The sequence below is a fragment of the Heptranchias perlo genome, chromosome 29, assembly GCF_035084215.1.
Source record: "Heptranchias perlo isolate sHepPer1 chromosome 29, sHepPer1.hap1, whole genome shotgun sequence".
In the NCBI taxonomy this organism is placed as follows: Eukaryota; Metazoa; Chordata; class Chondrichthyes; order Hexanchiformes; family Hexanchidae; genus Heptranchias; species Heptranchias perlo.
Window position 1 is genome coordinate 23,341,210 of NC_090353.1, and position 19,609 is coordinate 23,360,818.

General features: G+C 40.9%; 1 protein-coding gene across 1 annotated transcript in view; it reads right to left on the reverse strand.

The window, feature by feature from the left end:
* Positions 1-882: 882 nt before the first annotated feature.
* Positions 883-19,609, reverse strand: part of atp8b3 (ATPase phospholipid transporting 8B3) — a 70,076-nt gene continuing 51,349 nt past the window's right edge. Inside the window, exons 21-26 of the mRNA XM_067968282.1 lie at positions 16,089-16,312; positions 14,240-14,323; positions 10,989-11,234; positions 10,366-10,504; positions 7,116-7,246; positions 883-4,433 (exon numbers count right to left, since the gene is read on the reverse strand). Of these exons, the coding sequence (XP_067824383.1) occupies positions 4,194-4,433; positions 7,116-7,246; positions 10,366-10,504; positions 10,989-11,234; positions 14,240-14,323; positions 16,089-16,312 (1,064 nt within the window). The 3' untranslated portion in view covers positions 883-4,193. The remainder of the gene's footprint in view (positions 4,434-7,115; positions 7,247-10,365; positions 10,505-10,988; positions 11,235-14,239; positions 14,324-16,088; positions 16,313-19,609) is intronic.

The following is a 19,609-nucleotide window of genomic DNA, read 5'->3' on the forward strand; positions in this document are numbered from 1 at the left end:
TAGAGCTGATCTTCCTAGTTCATGCTGATGGCAGGAACCTCACATGATGACTCCCGCATATTGGAAAATTATGGTCGTGCTGCCCATGGTTTTCTGTCTGGAATGGGCAGCGTGCCCACAATTTCCTGATGCGCATGATTAGCAGGTGAGGCCGTGAACCAGCGGCATGAACTCCAAATATATTTAGAGCACATATAAAAACATGCATGAAAGTCCAGTTTATATGAAATTCACACATTAACAGGCGACTTCCCCCAAATGTGAACCTTCATATTTGTTACTTTAAACTTGCTGTAGTTTGACGCGCTAAAAAGAGTCATGCAGGATGTCATATCTCCTCTATAACAAAGTCACTGCACTTAAACATATATTAAATGTGTGAAGCATTTTAAGATATTTCAATGGAGCTATATAAATGTAAGTACTTCTTTCTATAAACATTGCAAAAGAGTAATCTAGGCCAGGGGTGCTCGACCTGAGGCCCTTGTGCCATATGTGGCCTTGATCCCTGGCAATCCACCCCTCAAAGCCCAACTAACACAGTCCTATTTGTTCTAATATTTCTTATTTGCAGACTTGTCCTGTTCGAATTTCCTGGGCCAGGAGGTTGTAAAGTGCTATATTTAGTGTTCTGGCCTCATTGGAAGGAAAAGTCCTAAATCAGAACACTAAGATCTGCCAGTATCAGCAAATTCAGATAGTAACAAATTAATGAACATTGATTTAAACTTTACATGTGGCCCAAGGCTCCATGGTATGCTATGCAGTCCATGAGGGCAAAAGCTTGGACACCCCAGATGTGGTAAAAAAAAACAGGAACTTACAACTTTCTCAAAGAAAGGAACTTGATTGGCAGCAGCAGAAAATTGTTTTATAATCTCATTCATTTATTTAACAGAACTATTTACTCAAGTGGAGTAATGTTTAATTACACTTTATTTTCTTACACATAAATATGGGAATAGAAATTACGATCGGCACAATTCTTATACAGATTATTGCCTGTGATAAAATACTGCACAGAAGAATTTGGTAAAAGTGCGTTAAGTGTTTGTATAAGAACAGCGCTCATCATAATTTCTACCCATGAACCTGTTGCACATTCCTCATAGTTTTGTCACAATGATAATCTACTTTTAGGCAAAATACCCTAGCCATTCTTCATCCAAACATATCTCCAATCTACATCTGATCTGGACCTGATAACATTTGTGAAAGGCCATTTATTCATTGAATGTCTACAGTAAAATCATTTTTATGAATGGCTTATTTCAGTCACATTGAATAGGAGTATAAAAATATCAAAATTACAATATGTACAAATACAGCCTCTGTGTAATGAATTCTAATGACATTATTTAAAAATAATATGGAGTATTCTGATTTTTGTCTTCTCACACAACACATGCCACATAAAGGCCAGTAATAAAGCATCTCCCAGCCCATTCTCCAGTCTGCAGATGTTAGATCTTGCAGGCTCAGAATAGTAGGTCTGAGCATGTTAGGAATAGAGGGGAGAAGAGATCAGAATCAATTTGATTTCAGAGTCAGGTTCCAAGTCTAACCAGATATGTGAATTCTGAAGCATCCAAACAAATGGGCATTTGCAACTATTTAGATATGAGGACGGAGGTGTTTAAGTTGATCAAATAATTAGGAGCTGTAGTGGTCGGATCATGAGGAGGCATTTTGGTTCTGGGAATAAAGGGAGGGTCCCTTCCTAACACCTAACTTGCTTTAGTCAAATGGGAGAGAGATCATTTTCCTTCTCTGATCCTCAAGAGTTAGCACCATTGATTAAGGCTGATTGTATGCTGGAGGTTATAAGATTTTCTTTGGAACACATGAGGCCAGACCAGGCTGCAGATCAATGAAGCTCTGGGAACATTACAAAACTACCCAGAGTATAGCTTGCTTTTACTGTCCTCTGTTAACCTTGGGTTCAATAATAAAAAAAAAGTTGATTTGGATTCAACATTCATGTGAATCCATTATTGAAACTTCCTAAAGAACAGTGCCTGAGGCATATAAATCACCTGAGAGTATATGCTAGAGCCTAGACTCATCATTTAGTATGTAATCCCAAAAAAACAGAATATCCTTTGGAACTCCAAACACATAAGTTTAACCATATAATAGTTTGCAAAATAACTACATGCTGGCTACTAATAGCGATGAGTGTTGAATTGAACGTGAGTCCCAAAGTGACTTTAAATGGTCCAATTTGGGCTATTCCTACTCCTAATAAAAAGGCAGCATGCATGTGCAAACAGCAATGCTGAACACCAAATTTTGCTGAAGCCACAGCAACAAAGGTAGACATCATCTGAACAAAATACAAACTATCAGCAATCAAGTGGTGGAAGTGTTGGTCATGGTGGAAGAGACGGTGAGAGGGTATCAATCTCTGACTCCTGGCAGTCTCACGCATAGTTGCATCTGATTACTCAAGGCATTGCAGGAAGTAAGTGCCTAATCCTAGGTGCCCTAGGGGGGGGAAGTATGCATCTAAACCCTGGTGGTTTAGTTAGTGCAGGTGTGGTATGTATTCAACCTCTAATGTTCCAGTGCAATGCTGTCCAGTACATTAGCCACCAGCCACGTGTGGCTAATTGGGAATTCAGATATGCCTAATTGAATTTTTGATGAGTAAATAAAAAATGAGTAATAGACAGTCATTAGGCATGAGATTTCAATACTCCGCATGGCGTATGCTTGTGTACTTTAACATTTTTGTGTGTTTGTTGGTGAAAAGCAGAGTGTGCAAGTGTTTTTTAATCGTTGTGCATGCTTTACTGCCTTGGTTACTGATTATTGGTTAACTGCTAAAACGGTGTGTAACTTGCATGAAAAGACTGAACTTCAGCACCATGGAAACACCAGCAACTTTGTATGGAGGGGGGAGCTGGCGTTGTGATCAGTTTGACCAATTGGAATAACCCCTCCAGGCCAGTAGAAAAAAGCAAGCCCAACCAATAAAGAGCAGCTCCAACAGGGCACGTCATGGCAACGGGCAAGCAGCATCCAACCCCGCTCTGGATGGTGAGCAGGGGTGGGTCAGCAATCTCGCCGATGAAGCCAAAGTACTGCTCGCAACTGCTGGACAAAAACCTAGAAGCTGCACTAAGACAAGCTCGGTCTGGCCCATTCATGTCAGAATTCCAAATTTTGGTGAAAAAGACTACAGAGTTTCGCCTTGAATGGTGGTAGATATTTGTTATTTAAATAAACACGCAAAGTACATTTACCCATATTGTATGTAAAGCGTTTTCTACTAAAATTAGTGCATGTGGCTAAAACAGTGTTGCTGGAGTCATGCTTGTGACTAGTCAGCGATTTCTATTGGACAACACTGTTCTAGTGAGGAATAGGTAGGGATGCATCTGACATTTGGTTGTTTAGCAGTTATGTGTGTCATGTTACTGGAGTTTATTGGGTGATATGTGTTTTGATGCTCTAGTGAGGGTTAATTCCTATTAAGGGAATTTATTTATAAGGGGGCAATTTTAACCTAACCCACCTGTCGTGAAACTGGCGGGATAGGGTGCAATGCTGGTTTTACACCCCGCCCACTTTTACTCTCCATTGATGTCATTGGAGAGTATTATTGGGTGGGATTTAAAACCAACATTTCACCAATCCTGTGGGTTTCCTGCCTGGCGAGTTAGGTTAAAATTGCTCCCTTAATCTCTGATGGTCTAGTATGGGTTATGTATCCAACCTCAAGCATTGTAATGGGGCAGGGGTATGCCCGATCGCTGCAGGTACAATGGCAGATTGTGATGGCCATCTCTATTCCTGGTGGGGGTAAAGCCTCGCTTTCTTTCTGTGTGGAAACTTGAATGGGCTTTGGCTTTCACAAACCAAACAAAGAAATCCAATCACTGATCTCTTACTCCACAGAACAAATTAAAAAATGAACAGTACAAAGATAATCTCTTACTGGATTTAAATAAATTGAAATGATAGAATGTGCAATACGCAGGCACTAACAAATCAGGAGGAGAGGCACTCTGTTTCATTCAAGTTGCAGGGACGAGACAAACTGTTCTTATGGGCTCAGCAATGTCCTCAGTCAGTCAGAATCCTCCAGTAACCTGATATTTTGCATATTTACCAGAATAGCCCATTGAACAGAATCAGAGCACTTTCCAGCATCTTAATAAAAGAATGAAATGAAGTGTGTGATGACTTCAGACTCTTTCATGCACCACATCCTTTTCTCCCTTGGGCACAGTTTGAGCACTGCTGTCCATATCTGCTCCTGACGCAGGCCTTTTCTTCCGTATGCTTGTTCCTGAGGTAATGAGGTCAGCATACCCTTTGTCCTGTGAAAAGACATAGGCCGAGCGGCGTTGTGTTGAATTTCTTCTGAAAGGAGTGGTCTTATTGTCTGACCTCTGTTTACCTTTGTTTGGATCTTCATAAGTTGCCTGGAAATAATCAAAAAGGCTAACGTTTAGTGAAAGAATTAGCATTCCCTCTCAAGTATCCATTTAGGTTACAGTTTGTAAATCTTAACTCATTAAAGGCTGGCCCTTATTCACTTCAATAATTCACCCACAGACAGAATCCTGAGTGAAGCATTGACCTGCTCTGTAGGGCTGTGGCAAAATGGCTTTCAGACATGAGGGGTAATTTTCAACTTCACCGCATGGGCGGTAACCTGGTGAAGTGGATCGCCAGCCTGTTGTAAACCAGCCAATTCGCTTTGCCAGATTACTACCCAGGCGTGGGCTGCTAGCTATGTTTATCTTTCTTCCTTGCTTTTTTCTACCATAAGATCAAGCTGTGACTTTTGTCTACTAACTTAATGATTAGATCACGAGGCTTGTTGCAGGTCCACCTGGAATTATGTTTTACTGCGAAATCCCCTCACGTTGAAGTCACCATACAACAGCATGATCGCAGTTATGGGAATCTTTCTGCAAACCATGCAAAGGTATTTTTACAGACTTATTGAAACAGAGCACTAATTAATGTTTGCATATTTTATTCATTTTTGTTCTCGAGGATTCCCATTTCAGAACTATAACTAATGGAATCAAATGAATCCACAATGCCAGGATTCACACAAATCCCATTTCAAAAGCGGTCTGGTAGAACACTGGCCATCCACTTTGGATCGAAGACAAATCAAAGTATTTTCTAAATGGTGAGAAACTAAAAACTGTGGACAAGCAAAGTGATTTGGTTGTCCATGTACAAAAATCACTAAAAGCCAGTAGACAGGTACAAAAAGCAATCAAAAAGGCTAATGGAATGTTGGTCTTTATCTCAAGGGGGCTGGAATACAATGGGGAGGACGTTATGCTTCAGTTGTATGGAGCTTTGGTCAGACCCCATCTGGAGTAATGCATTCAGTCTGGGCACCACACCTCAGGAAGGATCTATTGGCCTTGGAGGGGTGCAGTGCAGATTCACCAGAATGATATCTGGGATTAAATGGTTAAATTATGAAACCAGGTTGCATAAACTTGTCTTGTATTCCCTTGAGTATAGAAGATTGAGGGGTGATCTAATTGAAGTACTTAAAATGATAGAAGGATTCAATGGGGTAAATAAAGAGAATCTATTTCCTCTGTGGGGGAATCCAGAATAACCAGGCATAATCTTAAAATTTGATCCAGATGGTAGTAGAATACTGGAACTTTCTCTCTCAAAAGGCTGTAGATGCTGGGTCAATTGAAACTTTCAAGTCTGAGATAGATAGATTTTTGTTAGGTAAGGGTATCAAGGGATATGGTCAAAAGAAGGTATATGGGATTGACGTACAGATCAGCCCTGATCTAACTGAATGGTGGAACATGCTCGAGGGGCTGAATGGCCTACTCCTGTTCCTATGTTCCTACTAATTGGCTCAGCAGGTAATGGATTCAGGATTAGTGCTCCTGCTTCTTGCCTCTGAACACAATTTTATCGGCTATCAACAGGTATGCTAGGTGGGATGTTTGCCTACAGCAGGTACTCCACATCAAGATGGAAGCTTTCAATTCAGATGAACAGACCTCATGCAGCAATTGTTGGGATGTCTGCAGTGAAGCTAAAGGAGAATATGTGGAGAAGATGGTTATGGGAAAAATGCGGAAGTCTGAAATACAAGTTTAATTTTGGGAGAATTGGGTAGGGCAGTGAGCAAAAACTCAGTCCTTTATAACGTCTGAATACAGAGACGAACTTATGAATAAGAAAAAAGTGCTTCATGCAGTCCTCTGAGAACCTTCAGAACTCACTGCATCAGACGTCAGACACTCTGCAGAAGTTTAGCTTTGACATCTGAGCAGGCATGTGAGAGGATTTCAGGAATCTGCAGCCCACGTGGCAGCTCCATGTCTATTTGCAACGAGTCTCCCAAAAACAGGAGTCAAAACATATAGAATTAATGGGTGGGGTATCAGCCCTATAACACAGATTAGGATAGTGCTGAATGTTTGAAATTGAGATGAGATTCTTTCTCAGTAGATGCAATGTTTCCAAGCAAATTAATTTGGATGGTCCTTACCCCATTTTTAAGGACCATCATGCCTAGCATAAAAATGTCCAAAATTGACATTTGGAGAATCTAGTGAGAGAAATGGAAATAGAGATGTGACACTACTGCAGTAGGCAACACTCTAGTGAGGTTAAGAACAATGTTGAGGCAGAGTAGAAGAGCTTTAGATGCATCTAATCCTGATGTAGGATTGCTTGAAGTACAAAAGCATTCCAGTCCTCCGGAACTAACATCTTGACAAGCACAAAGATTCACCCCTCAAAAGTAATTTGGAAATGTTGTTTTATATTTTCATCATTATTCTTTAGAACGCTTTAAAATCCCAACTATCTACCAAGGCTGCTCTCAGTAAAGCTCCAAAGGTATGTATGGGACCAGTGTACTGAACTCATCTTCCGGCTTTCTTTCTTCTCTCTGGAGAAGAGTCTTACCTTCACTTGCTGCCTCTCACCAAACATCTTAGCCAAGATTGAGAGCTCATTGCAAGGGAAATAGCAGGGATAAACTTCCCCTATCCATATAATTTAAATGAAGTAATACCGTCACTTATTTTCTTTTTAACTGCAAACAAATACCAGATGCAGTGAAGAAAAACAGACCAATTCAAAGCTGCAGCACTTACTCTTCCCGCATTTTTGGAGCCAAAGACGCCCCAAATTGATCGAATTGTAATAGAGGGGATAAGACTGACAGTAACAGTCAGTAGGATGACGAGCCAGATGTAAGGCTGTCCGAAAGTGTTCGTTGCTGCTTCTGTAAAATAAAAGTCAAAAACATTAAGAACTCAAACTTCTGACACTAATCATATCTTAAGATTATTTGGGCAAATATGAACTACCTTAATGTACTGTAGTACTGCAAAAATTTAACAAAGCAGTCGGCTTGATCGATCACCCCCTCGATCACCAGCATATTGTGGCTACAGTGTGTACTATCTACAGGTTGCACTGCAGCAACTCAACCAAGGTTCTTTCGCCAGAACCTCCCAAACCCATGACCTCCACCACCTAGAAGGACAATGGCAGCAGGTGCAGCACATCCAAGTCACACACCATCCTGACTTGGACCTATATCGCCGATCCTTCATCATTGCTGGGTTAAAATCCTGTAACTCCCTACCTAACAGGGAGTAGTACCTTTACCACACTGACCGCAGCAGTTCCAGAAGAAGGCCCACCGCCACCTTCTCAGGATAACTAGGGATGAGTAATAAATGCCAGCCTTGCCAGAGACGCCCACAACCCGAGAATGAAAAGAAAAAGAGAAGTAGGTCTAGATTTTCCTCCTAAAATCTGCTATTTTCTGGGTGGTCACAGAGCAGTGTCCCAAGGAAAATTGGGAAATCCTAGAAATTGGCCCCCAATAATTTCCTCCCACCCCCAATGATACCGATATCAGCTGCCCGCCCATTGCCTGCCCCGTCACGTGTAAATAAGGCGTGGGACTGTCTGACAGGTAAGTAATGGCCACCACTGTATCCCAGGCCTATGAAAGGATTCACCAGCAGAAGCTGGGCTCATTCTAAGCAGCAGCATTTGGAGATTTCTGCCCTCCTTAATAATAGTTCTGTTCTTTGAGTGGCCACCTGCAGCACTACAACAGTTTCCTTCCCGGCAATGCAGATTCCACTGGGAGCCCGTCCTCTGTATGTAACTGACCCAGTAAAATGGGTCAGGATCTCAGCGAGATCAGGCCAATGGGCGGAAGTCCCACCCCAACCCATTGAGGAGAATCGAGGCCTTTAGTAAATTGTAGTGACCAATGGTAGGAGGCAATTTGGAGGGAGTCTTTAAGAGCAATGTTAAAGCAGAAGTATCTACATTCATTTAATGTTAATTTATTCTCTTGGCAACTTCAGAATTAAGGAACATAAAAGGGCCGTTCAGCCCATCAAACTTGCTCCTTGCACTGTTTATTCTATCCCAGATTCTTCATCACCTGTGTTTTGCATAAAAACTTCCTGATCTCATCTCTCACCTATTTATTCAACGCTGTGTCCAAAAACAACTCCCCAAACTCCCTTAAAACACAGGAGCCATTATGTCCTGTGGAATACTCAGTCTACACTAGCGGTCCTGGTCCCAGCCTATGTGTGGAATTTCCTTGGAGGTTCTCCCGATCTTTTCTGTCGTAACTTCGGCGGGAGATCAAAAGATCCTGGAGAAATGGTGTTACGACAGGAGATCAAAAGATCCCCTCCAGAAATCCTACCCCCAAATGTTTATCTGGCTCCTTTTTGAAGGAATTAATTGATGCAGTACTAACTGTTTTTTTGGAAGCCCATTCTACATTCAGTAGGGTATAGTAGTTTAATCTAATCTGAAGTCTCACTTGATTATGTTTGCTGATTATCAACTTTTTTGCTTGAGCGAAATAGGGATGAGAAGATATAGCAGACACACACATAGAAACAGAGATTCACATACAGAAATACGTGTGCATGCACACAAAGAAATGGAGACACATGCAGAGAAACAAGAGATACATGCACAGGGAAACAGGGATAGGTGCGCATGCACACACAGAAATGGAGACACATACACATGCACAGAAACGAAGATGTACACAGAGACAGACAGACACACACAAAAAGAGAAACATACTTAGACAGACAAACATACACACGCATACAAGCACACTGATACTTATAGTCATATACACAGAGACACAAAGATACATTCATATAAACATAGAGAGGCACACACAGCTCAATCATTTATTTGAAGAAAACTTTCAGCCTTTTCTTTATTTTCTTTTTATTTTACACTATCACAGACACGGAGTACCATAATCCTTCTCTTTTTCTTTCATTCTCTGTCTCTCATTCTTTAATTAATTCTCTAGGTATCTTTCACTTTTTCCTGCCCTCCATTTTCTCCTGTCTGAAAGCATTCGTTCCCACTGGCTACAATTCCAAAGATGTTATTTATCCTCTGTCATTTTGTGCAAGTGGCCATTCTTCGTGTGTGCTGCTATACAGTGAGCATCGGCAGGCTATTCACTCATAGGGTGCGGATACTCACTGTATGAAGAATGTCCACCTGGACAAAATACCTAACTCAATCCTTTCCTCACCTAATATCTGTACATGCTCCAGAAGGCTCACCGATTTGTGATCAGGTGCAGGGACCCTGGCTGATTTCTCCCCTCCTTAGTCTGGAGACACTGAGGTGGATTGTTGTGCCCATGCTGTGTCATCCAGCTGAAATCAGCTAAGTCCATACAAACCAGGAATCAAACCTGGGACTTGCATGGTTTAAATGGCCCAGTTTATCCACTGAATCACTGTGAGAGCAAATCTCCTTCTTTTAGCATATCCAACTGAAAAGATATGATTGCTAAAGACCCCTAGTTAATAACTGCACTGCTACTGTATTAAATTGATATTAATTCAACTTCTTCACACTATGAGGGTCAGTAACGTCTTTGAGCCAGTCTTCCCAATTATATCAGCATTCATTGTTTAATTAGAAATAGTTTTAAAAGACAGGAAGATAAACAAAATGTGTAACGTTCATCACTTTTTGTAACTCCTTGGCACAGAAGATGACACTACACTGCTTGGATGTAAAAAGATATTTATTAAAATGCCAGGTAAGATAAGCACTTGGGAAAAGTGCAGGCTGCGATTAGGGCGTACTTCAGAATGCAGAAATATTATTTGAAGCCCCGCAGAGTCACAGATACTAGAAGACTTCTCAGAGCACTTCAACATTACAGAGTTGAGTGAAAAAGCCTGAAGTAAAATTACAAATTATATTATATTTGCTAATCTTAAATTCTGTTACAAATTGATATTGAGCAAACTACTAAAATAATTCACTTGTCCTCTATTAAAAGAACAGATCAAAACTGACTAATTGCTTTCTTACCAGTGAACTGAAACATTTCTGAATTCAGTCGAGTCAAGAAAGGACTTTGGGTTATAAAGGTGATACAAAAGTATAGCCCAACACTGATGATGATTGACAAAGCAGTGGGAACTGTCCAGTATGAGACCTCCATCATAACCTGTTCAGAGAATAAATTATTATCTAGAATACTTCCAGACAGATACAAACATTTAATGATTAAGGAAGTAGGAACTGCCTCTATTTCTGAACACTTTCAAATGAAGGTACTTTCATTTAGACAAATTAAGCATTTGAAAAAATACTGCACACTAGAAATACTACAGCATTACTTGGCATCTAAATTCTAATCAACATAGCAGCAGATGGCTCCAGGAGATGCCCTTCACTTCCAGGGTGCAACAAAATAGCAACAAGGAATCTCCTTAGGACTTTGGGAGGCTCAGAAAGCCTAGAAATGGAACCTGTACAAAAGGGTTAGGCGGCCACATTACAGGATCTTCTGCTTAAACTGACCACTCTTTCAACTAGCCTGAGCTTCACAAGCATTTATATTTGTCAATAGGATTCTTAGTGTTGAAGGTCATTAAAACAGCTTCCGCTGTATAGTCTTATGATTTCCAAAGATTTAATTGTGGACTTACCTCGATATTAACAGACAGCACCACAGCAGTGCCGACAGTCACTGATAAGGACTGGTAATCTGAGAATGTTGTGCCATCTTGCCCCATAACCTCCAAGAATGCTCCATATGGTATAAAAAATAACAACATTGAACTCAGAAGGCCATGACATACAGTCATTAAGAAGATCCTGTAATTAAATAGCTCATTCCGTTGTCCAATTTTGTAGAGTTTGGGATACTTGATACTCAGATTGTCACTTATATCCTGTAATTCCATAAAAACAGACATAGTACACGGTTAGAAGGAGAAGAAACCATCAGTTTCGAGCAATGGGATAACCCAAAACATAACATAATCCTAAATATTATAAAGGGAGGTACCAATGTTTCCTTGTTTCCAAAATTTTCAGTTTTCATTTAACTTTCAGCAGGTCAGGCAGCATCTATGGAGAGAGAAACAGAGTTAACGTTTCAGGTCGATGATCTTTCAGTTCTGACGAATGGTCATCGACCTGAAATGTTAACTCTGTTTCTCTTTCCGCAGCTGCCTGACTTGCTGAGTGTGTCCAGCATTTTCTGTTCTTATTTCAGAATTCCAGCATCCGCAGTATTTTCCTTTTGTTTTAATGTTTCTTAGTTGCCTGCAGTGACAATGTTAAAAATGGTGGCCTGGGAGTTCCAACATCATTATGAATGAAAATAATGGGATGTGGGCAGCATAGACGAGTCAGCAAAATAAAGTTACTAAGAACACTCACACTCACACTGATGACTATTGTTATGTAGGCATACAATAGTACTTAAAGGGGAATGCACTTATTTTACTGTTGTCATCCACACCATGCTCAATCCATAAGATGGCCAAGTGCTGTTGAAATTTATCCAGGGAGGTTTCAGTGACTATGGGGTTAATTTTAACCTAACCTGCTGGGCGGGAAAGGGGTGGGTTCGGGTCAGCTGTCTGTTTTACACCACGCCTGACTTTACTTACCACTGAAGTCAGTGGGGAGTAAAATCGATCGGGCTGTTAAACGGCTGGCCGACCCGATCAAGTCAGCTTCCCGCCAGGTGAGATAGGTTAAAATTAGCCCTCATGAACGTTCTACTGTCAAAGCTACCAGCATACCCATCCTGCAAGGATGAACTCAAACTGGTGAATCTTTATCCCTGTTTCAGATGGACACGAGCACACTTGAAAAACATTTGCACTGAACTATTCAAAAAGAAATTATGCAGTGCAACAGCGCCATCTTTTGGCAGAAAAATAATAAATATGAATCAAATCTTTCTGTCACATAAAAGGATTCATACCAGTAAAGCCCCTTGGATTATTTATTCCTAGCTTCCTGCTCCACTATATTCAATGTTTTGCTAACCAATTGTCCTTGATTAAACGATAATTTTTGTTTAAAGTTCTTACCACAGTTTGTACTAAATTCCTTTGTCATAAACTTAAACCGGAATTTGGCAGGGAACGAGCCACAAGGACCACCGTCTGAATTTCTAGGATCAGGGTCATTGGCACCTTTTAGGCAGTTCCCTGGCTCCTGTTGGGAAATCCACCTGGAGGGAGGGGGGGGGGTGGGATTGGCCGCAGAAGCTGCTCTGTGGCCAACGGCCTCTTTTGCTGGCTGCAAGTCTTTAATTGTTTTTTAAAATTTTGATGAAAAGGCTCCATTTCTTGTGCTATCGATCACTCTGTGAGCAACTGCATAGGCTTTTTGGCTCATTCATCTTCAAATCTCCTCCTGTTGCCCATAGCAACACTGGATGCCAGGAATGCACAGGCAGCCAGTGTTGCAAAAGCGCAAATGATGGAAAACACGTCACATAGTGTGTTCTTGTCATTGTGTGTAACTATAATACATCCGCCCACATCTGGGCAAGTATTTTATATGCCAGATGTTACTTCTGGCAGAAAATGGCAGAATTGGCGGGGAGAGTAGGGTGCCAGCAGAGCTATTCCCAAAGAAGTTTCTGCCTCATTCCGCTAGAGTTACAGCAGAGATCTAGTGTGCCGTCAGCAGAAAATCTAGGGCTAATCTCATTGACTTGATCCCACCTAGTGATTTCCAATAGTCAGCTCAATATGGCGTCTGGCAACTGGAATGCACTGAAATCTACAAAAAGAACTGGTTTCGCCAATAACAATATTGGCGAAACAAACTAGCGAAATAAAATAAATTTCACGCTGAGACATAAGACAATCATGAATGCCAGAGATCTGAAATAAAACAGAGAAAGTGCTAGAAATGCACAGAAGGTTGATCAGCATCAGACATAAAAATCCAGGCTCGTATTTAGCAGAGACCCTTCAACAGTGGTGATCTTTTAAGAGGACATTTGAAGGCTCCCACCCAGAATATTATCTTATTTTTCTTTTTCAGATTCTGATGCACCTGCTGTGCATTTGCACCTTTTTCTATTCTTTAACTGTTTTTGTCTGCAGCCACTAAGCTTTGACACAACCATTCTCTGGCCATTCCCAGCTACAGAATTATTCAACGTTAGCGTAACATTGAATAATCGTCCACCAATGTGGCAGGTGGAACTTCCACTGTGACCAAATGCACTGGAATTCCGCAAAAGCGAAAAATCCCATTTGTGCCATCCCAGCGGTGGAGGTCACTGACTGGACAACCATCTTTACGGGTTTTAGTTCGAGGTGTGACTGTTTACACGACTCACAAGAGATGGTGTCATCAACGAGTTATGCTCACCTTTGTGATTGGGAACAGATTTAAAGAACGTGGATGGACAGCTACTCGGGTCTTATTTCATGGTTAAACTTTTTGAAGGTTGAGAAAAACCAAGTAAACGATTTGGTTCCACTACGAGGGGGCATAAATATAAGATAGCCACTAACAGATCAAATAAAGAATTTAGGAGGAATTTCTTTGCAGAGAGTGGTTAGAATATGGAACTCGCTGTCACATGCGGTGGTTGAAGCAGATAACACTGATGCATTTAAGGGAAGGCTTGATGCTACATAAGGGAGCAGGGAATGAAGGGATATGGGGGGCAGAATGAGAAGAGGTAATTAGAGTGGGACGAGGCTCGTGTGGAGTATAAACACCAACATTGACCAGTTGGACCGAGTGGTCTGTTTCTGTGCTGTACATTCCGTGTAATTCTATGATGGATCTTAATCTTCTCACAATGCTAGAAGCTCACAAATGTTCTGAGCATGCTCAAGAGCGCCTTATAGATTTTTGCTGATAGAATTTGGTGAACAATGAGAATGTGCACTGAGGTTTGATGACATCTTACCTGATCTAGTATCCCCAATGCCAGCACAGGCATCCAGCTGTATGCAATTTTGTAGAAGGTGATACACCACTTCTCAAAAATAGACTTTGGATAAAACAATAATTAAGAATGTAAAAGTTACTGCGTGCTGGTTAAAGAACAATCAGACACAAAACAAATAAAAAATAAATCATACTAAGGTGCAAGTTTAGATTGATTGGTAAAGAGTGTATTTGTTAGTACATGGAGGCATATTTTGCATTTCAGATTTTTTTTATTCCTGCCAGAGAATTGGCACATTTTATTATTTTTCTACTGCAGTTCGTACACTGCAAAGCAACATACTGGCCGTGAATTTGCTGTTGGAAGATTTTCGAATTGGCTGACAAACTTCCTTCAGACAGTGTTAAACAAGTGTGGTGTGATTAGAAAGTCTCAAGGAGGCTGATTTTCTTGTCGAAAACATCTTCTATCTTTATAAGGGGAGAGGCTGAAAGTTCTGGAGATGTGGTGGCTGAGGTGTAAAGATAGAGATTGTTTTTTTGGAGGCCGGTCACCAGGGCTTTGGAATAGGAGAAGGAAGTTCAATCTTCCTCATTCAGGGTCCAGGCTATCTACATGTCTTTGAGCCCAGGGGTGGGGTCAGGGGCCAGAGCCTGCAGAAGCAGGGCCCTTCATAATTGGGGGCACATCTGCAGTGAAGACCCTGGAAACTGGGGAGGAAGTTGGCCGGTCCGTGGAGGGGGGGGGTGGCGAAATGAGGGGTACAGCTCTCTTCAGATAGCTACAGATAATGGCCCAAGCTGCCCTTTGACCCTCCTCAATTATATGTAGAGCTCCATTATAATTCTGTTTCTACAGACTCAGTAGTTAATAAAAGAGACACACACAGGACTGTTTACAGACTGAAAATTGAGAAAGAGCAGTGACTTTAATATTAAAACATATCATGACCCCTCCCCCGCCCCCTCAACAAATGAGATTTCCAATTTGTGCCAAGCTATGGGCAATTTTGGTCTGTGGACTATACCTAACATGACCTGAGTTGAGACCCAAACTCATTACATGAATTACTTTGCTAGCCAGTAGAAAGAGAGCTTAATCCCATCAGTTGGGTTTAGAAGCCATGTCCTAGATGTGAAAGGAGAGTTTACTAGACCAGTTCGTATGAAGGATTGACTTGTATTGTCTCTTTTAGATGCTGACAGACCTGCAGTATAATTTTGCCATTTATCCCACCGTTTCTTAGAATCCCTCAAATGGACAATTTCTGTTAATTTAAGGTTTTTAAACAGTGCTGATAGTATGTGGGAACATTAGTAGGGAATGTTTACAAACAATTTAACAAATTCAACATTCTAACTCCCACTAAAGAAGAACAGACCCAGGAGAGATTAATGGTAGGGATCAGGTGACCTAGAAACATGTCTCCACTGGGATATCGGAATGACAAACATTTGGAAATTCCATTTTTATTGGGTCTCTAACCTATGAAACATAAGCAGGTGAGAAATTCTTGACCACTTTATGCCAAGGAGACAAAAAATTATTAAAGTTAAAAGAAAGGAGGAGAATTTCCTGCACAATTATGTATAATGAAATCATAATCCCGTTTAAGAACAGGATGCTAATTTAGGTACAAGTGGAAATCTTCTCCCAAAGTTTTATTTATATTTTCATATTGTCAAATCATGTTTGTTTTTGATCAAACAAATTTTGTGGGTTTTAGGTCCTTGAAGTCAGATATTTTCTGTACCAGAAAACTCACAAACTCAGCCTCTGACTGCTTAAACTCCTTGAATCCCCCCCTTTCCCATTATATCTGAACTTTAGAAAAACAAAGCAGCATTATTAAGACATTCGTACTTACCTGACAAGAAAATCCACTGAAGAATGAAAACCAGATTTGGACAAAGGAAAATGCAAACGTCTTGTATAGGAAATATCTCAGGAACTTGCAGATCCTCAAGTAGGCCCACCGCCCGTGAACCAGAAGCAGTCGTTCAAGGTAGCGGAACTGTGCAAGCGAGTAATCGCTGGACAAAACGGCCTGCATGCCTTCCCGCCCGCTGATTCCAACTCCAATATGTGCCGCTGAGGAAAGACACAATAGTTTGTAAAGTCACTCACTATGTACGGGGGCACACATAGTTTCTATCAGACCATTCACAGATTATAGATTGAGATGTACTTTTGTGACTAAGAATGGATTGTTTAAAGATGAACCCAATGCCACTCAAGAAGAAGGCACACGAGCACCTTCTCAGGGCAACTAGAGATGGACAATAAATGTCAGCCTTGCCAGCGATGCCAACATCCCAAGAATTAATTTTTTTAATTCCATAGGTCTATATCAGTAAATGAGTTTTTAAAATCTTTCCTGTTATTTCACTCAGTGATTTTTAAAAAAGATTTCTGAGCTGGAGCTCCTTTATTAATTAAGTGATTTGGTTACGGATGTAACTGCATCAGTATGCTGTTCTCTGGCTGACATCAGTTCTATTGTGCATTCTGGTGTTATCTTGTCACCGCCCGCCCACACAATCCAACATCAGCCCAACATTGTGATCACAGAGCTGATGTGGGACTAGATCTTGTACAGAGCATTGTACATCTAACAACCTAACTATTCTGCACTTTCTGTTCTAGACATCTAGTTCCAAAGCCAGCACAAAGCAAATCTAATTGCTAAATTACTGTCCTAAATTATTGCTGCCAATATTTAATAACAAAAGATCTGGACTCATTGGGGCCGGGGAGGGACTGGGGAAGACTGATCCGTGTCAAGGTGGATGGCGGGGGAGGGGCAGAGAGAGACAGAGAGCAGAGACCAGTAACGCACCCTGCGGGAAACTGATAAGAACATAAGAAATAACAGCAGGAGTAGGCCAAATGGCCCCTCAAGCCTGCTCCGCCATTCAATAAGATCATGGCTGATCTTCGACCTCAACTCCACTTTCCCGCCCGATCCCCATATATCTTAACTTCCCTGGAGTCCAAAAATCTTTTGATCTCAGTCTTGAATATACTCAACGACTGAGCATCCACAACCCTCTGGGATAGAGAATTCCAAATATTGACAGCCCTCTGAGTGAAGAAATTCCTCCTCATCTCAGTCCTAAGTATCCCACCCCTTATCCTGAGACTATGTCCCCTAGTTCTAGACTCTCCAGTCAGGGGAAACAGCCTCTCAACATCTACTCTGTCTAGAATCTTATATGTTTCAATGAGATCACCTCTCATTCTTCTAAACTCCAGAAAGATTCTACTCAATCTTTCCTCATAGAGGAATCAATCTCATCTGAGGAATCAATCTAGTGAACCTTCGTTGCACCGCATCTATGGCAAGTATATCCTTCCTTAGATAAGGAGACCAAAACTGTACGCAGTACTCCAAGTGAGGTCTCACCAAAGCCCTGTAAAATTGCGGCAAGACTTCCTTACTCTTTACTCCAACCCCCTCGCAATAAAGGCCAACATACCATTTGCCTTCCTAATTGCTTGCTGTACCTGCATGTTAACTTTCTATGGTTCATGTACAAGGATACCCAAATCCCTCTGAACACCAATATTTAATATTTTCTCACCATTTAAAAAATATTCAATTTTTCTATTTTTCCTACCGAAGTGAATAACCTCACATTTCCCCACATTATTCTCCATCTGCCACCTTCTTGCCCACTCACTTACCCTGTCTATATCCCTTTGCAGACTCTTTGCATCCTCCTCACAGCTTACTTTCCCACTTAGCTTTGTATCATCAGCAAACTTGGATATATTACACTCAGTCCCTTCATCTAAGTCATGAATATACATTTTAAGTAGCTGAGGCCCAAGCGTCGATCCCTGCGGCACCCCACTAGTTACAACCTGCCAAATCGAAAATGACCCGTTTATTCCTGCTTTCTCTTTTCTGTCTGTTAACCAATCCTCAATCCATCCTAATATATTACCCCCAATTCCATGAGCCCTAATCTTGTGTAACAACCTCTTGTGTGGCACCTTATCGAATGCCTTTTGAAAATCCAAATATACTACATCCACTAGCTCCCCCCTTATCTACCCTGCTAGTTACACCCTCAAAAAACTCTAATAGATTTGTCAAATGCAATTTCCCTTCAATAAAACTGTGTTGACTCTGCCTAATCATATTATGATTTTCTAAGTGCCTTGTTATTATGTCCTTGATAATAGATTCTAGCATTTTCCCTACTACTGATGTCAGGCTAACTGGCCTATAGTTCCCTGTTTTCTCTCTCCCTCTATTCTTGAACAGCGGGGTTACATTTGCTACCTTCCAATCCACTAGGACCATTCTAGAATCTAAATCTAAAACCAATGCATCCACTATCTCTGGAGCCACGTCTTTTAAAACCCTAGGATGCAGGCCATCAGGTCCAGGGGTTTTGTCAGATTTTAGTCCCATTAATTTTTCTAAAACTTTTTCTTTACTAATCTTAATTACTTTAAGTTCCTCCCTCTCATTAGACCCTTGGTTCCCCACTATTTCCGGTATGTTTTTTGTGTCTTCTACTGTGTCGACAGATACAAAATATTTGTTTAACATCTCTGCCATTTCCTTATTCCCCATTATAATTTCTCCTGTCTCTGCCTCTAAGGGACCCACGTTTACTTTCACTAATCTCTTCCTTTTTATATACTTCTACAATCTGATTTGATATTTTTTGCTAGTTAACTCTCCTATTACATTTTCTCCCTCTTTATCAATTTCTTGGTTATCCTTTGCTGATTTCTAAAACCCTCCCAATCCTCAGGCTTACTATTCTTTTTGGCAACACTGTAAGCCTCTTCTTTTAATCTAATACTATCCTTAACTTCCCTAGTTAGCCATGGTTGGATCACATTTCCCTTGGAGTTGTTATTCCTCAAGGGTATGCATATTCGTTGGGAATTATGAATTATTTCTTTAAATGTTTGCCATTGCTTATCTACCATCGTAACTTTTAATTTAATTTCCCAATCTACCATAGCCAATTCACCCCTCATACCTTCATAAATGGCCTTTTTAAGACCCTAGTTTCGGACTTAAATACATCACTCTGAAACTCAATATGAAATTCTATCATATTATGATCACTCTTCCCCAGAGGATCCTTTATTTTAAGATTACTAATTAATCCTGTCTCATTACACCATACTAGATCTAAAATAGCCTGTTCCCTAGTTGGTTCCTTGAAACATTATTTTTAAAAACTGTCTTGGATACATTCCATGAACTCATCCTCCAAATTACTTTTGCCAATTTGGTTTGCCCAGTCTATATGAAGATGAAAGTCCCCCATGATTATTGCATTGTGAGAGCACCTTTACCACCCCGACTGCAGCAGTTCCAAAAGAAGGTCCACTACCACCTTCTCAAGGTAACTAGGG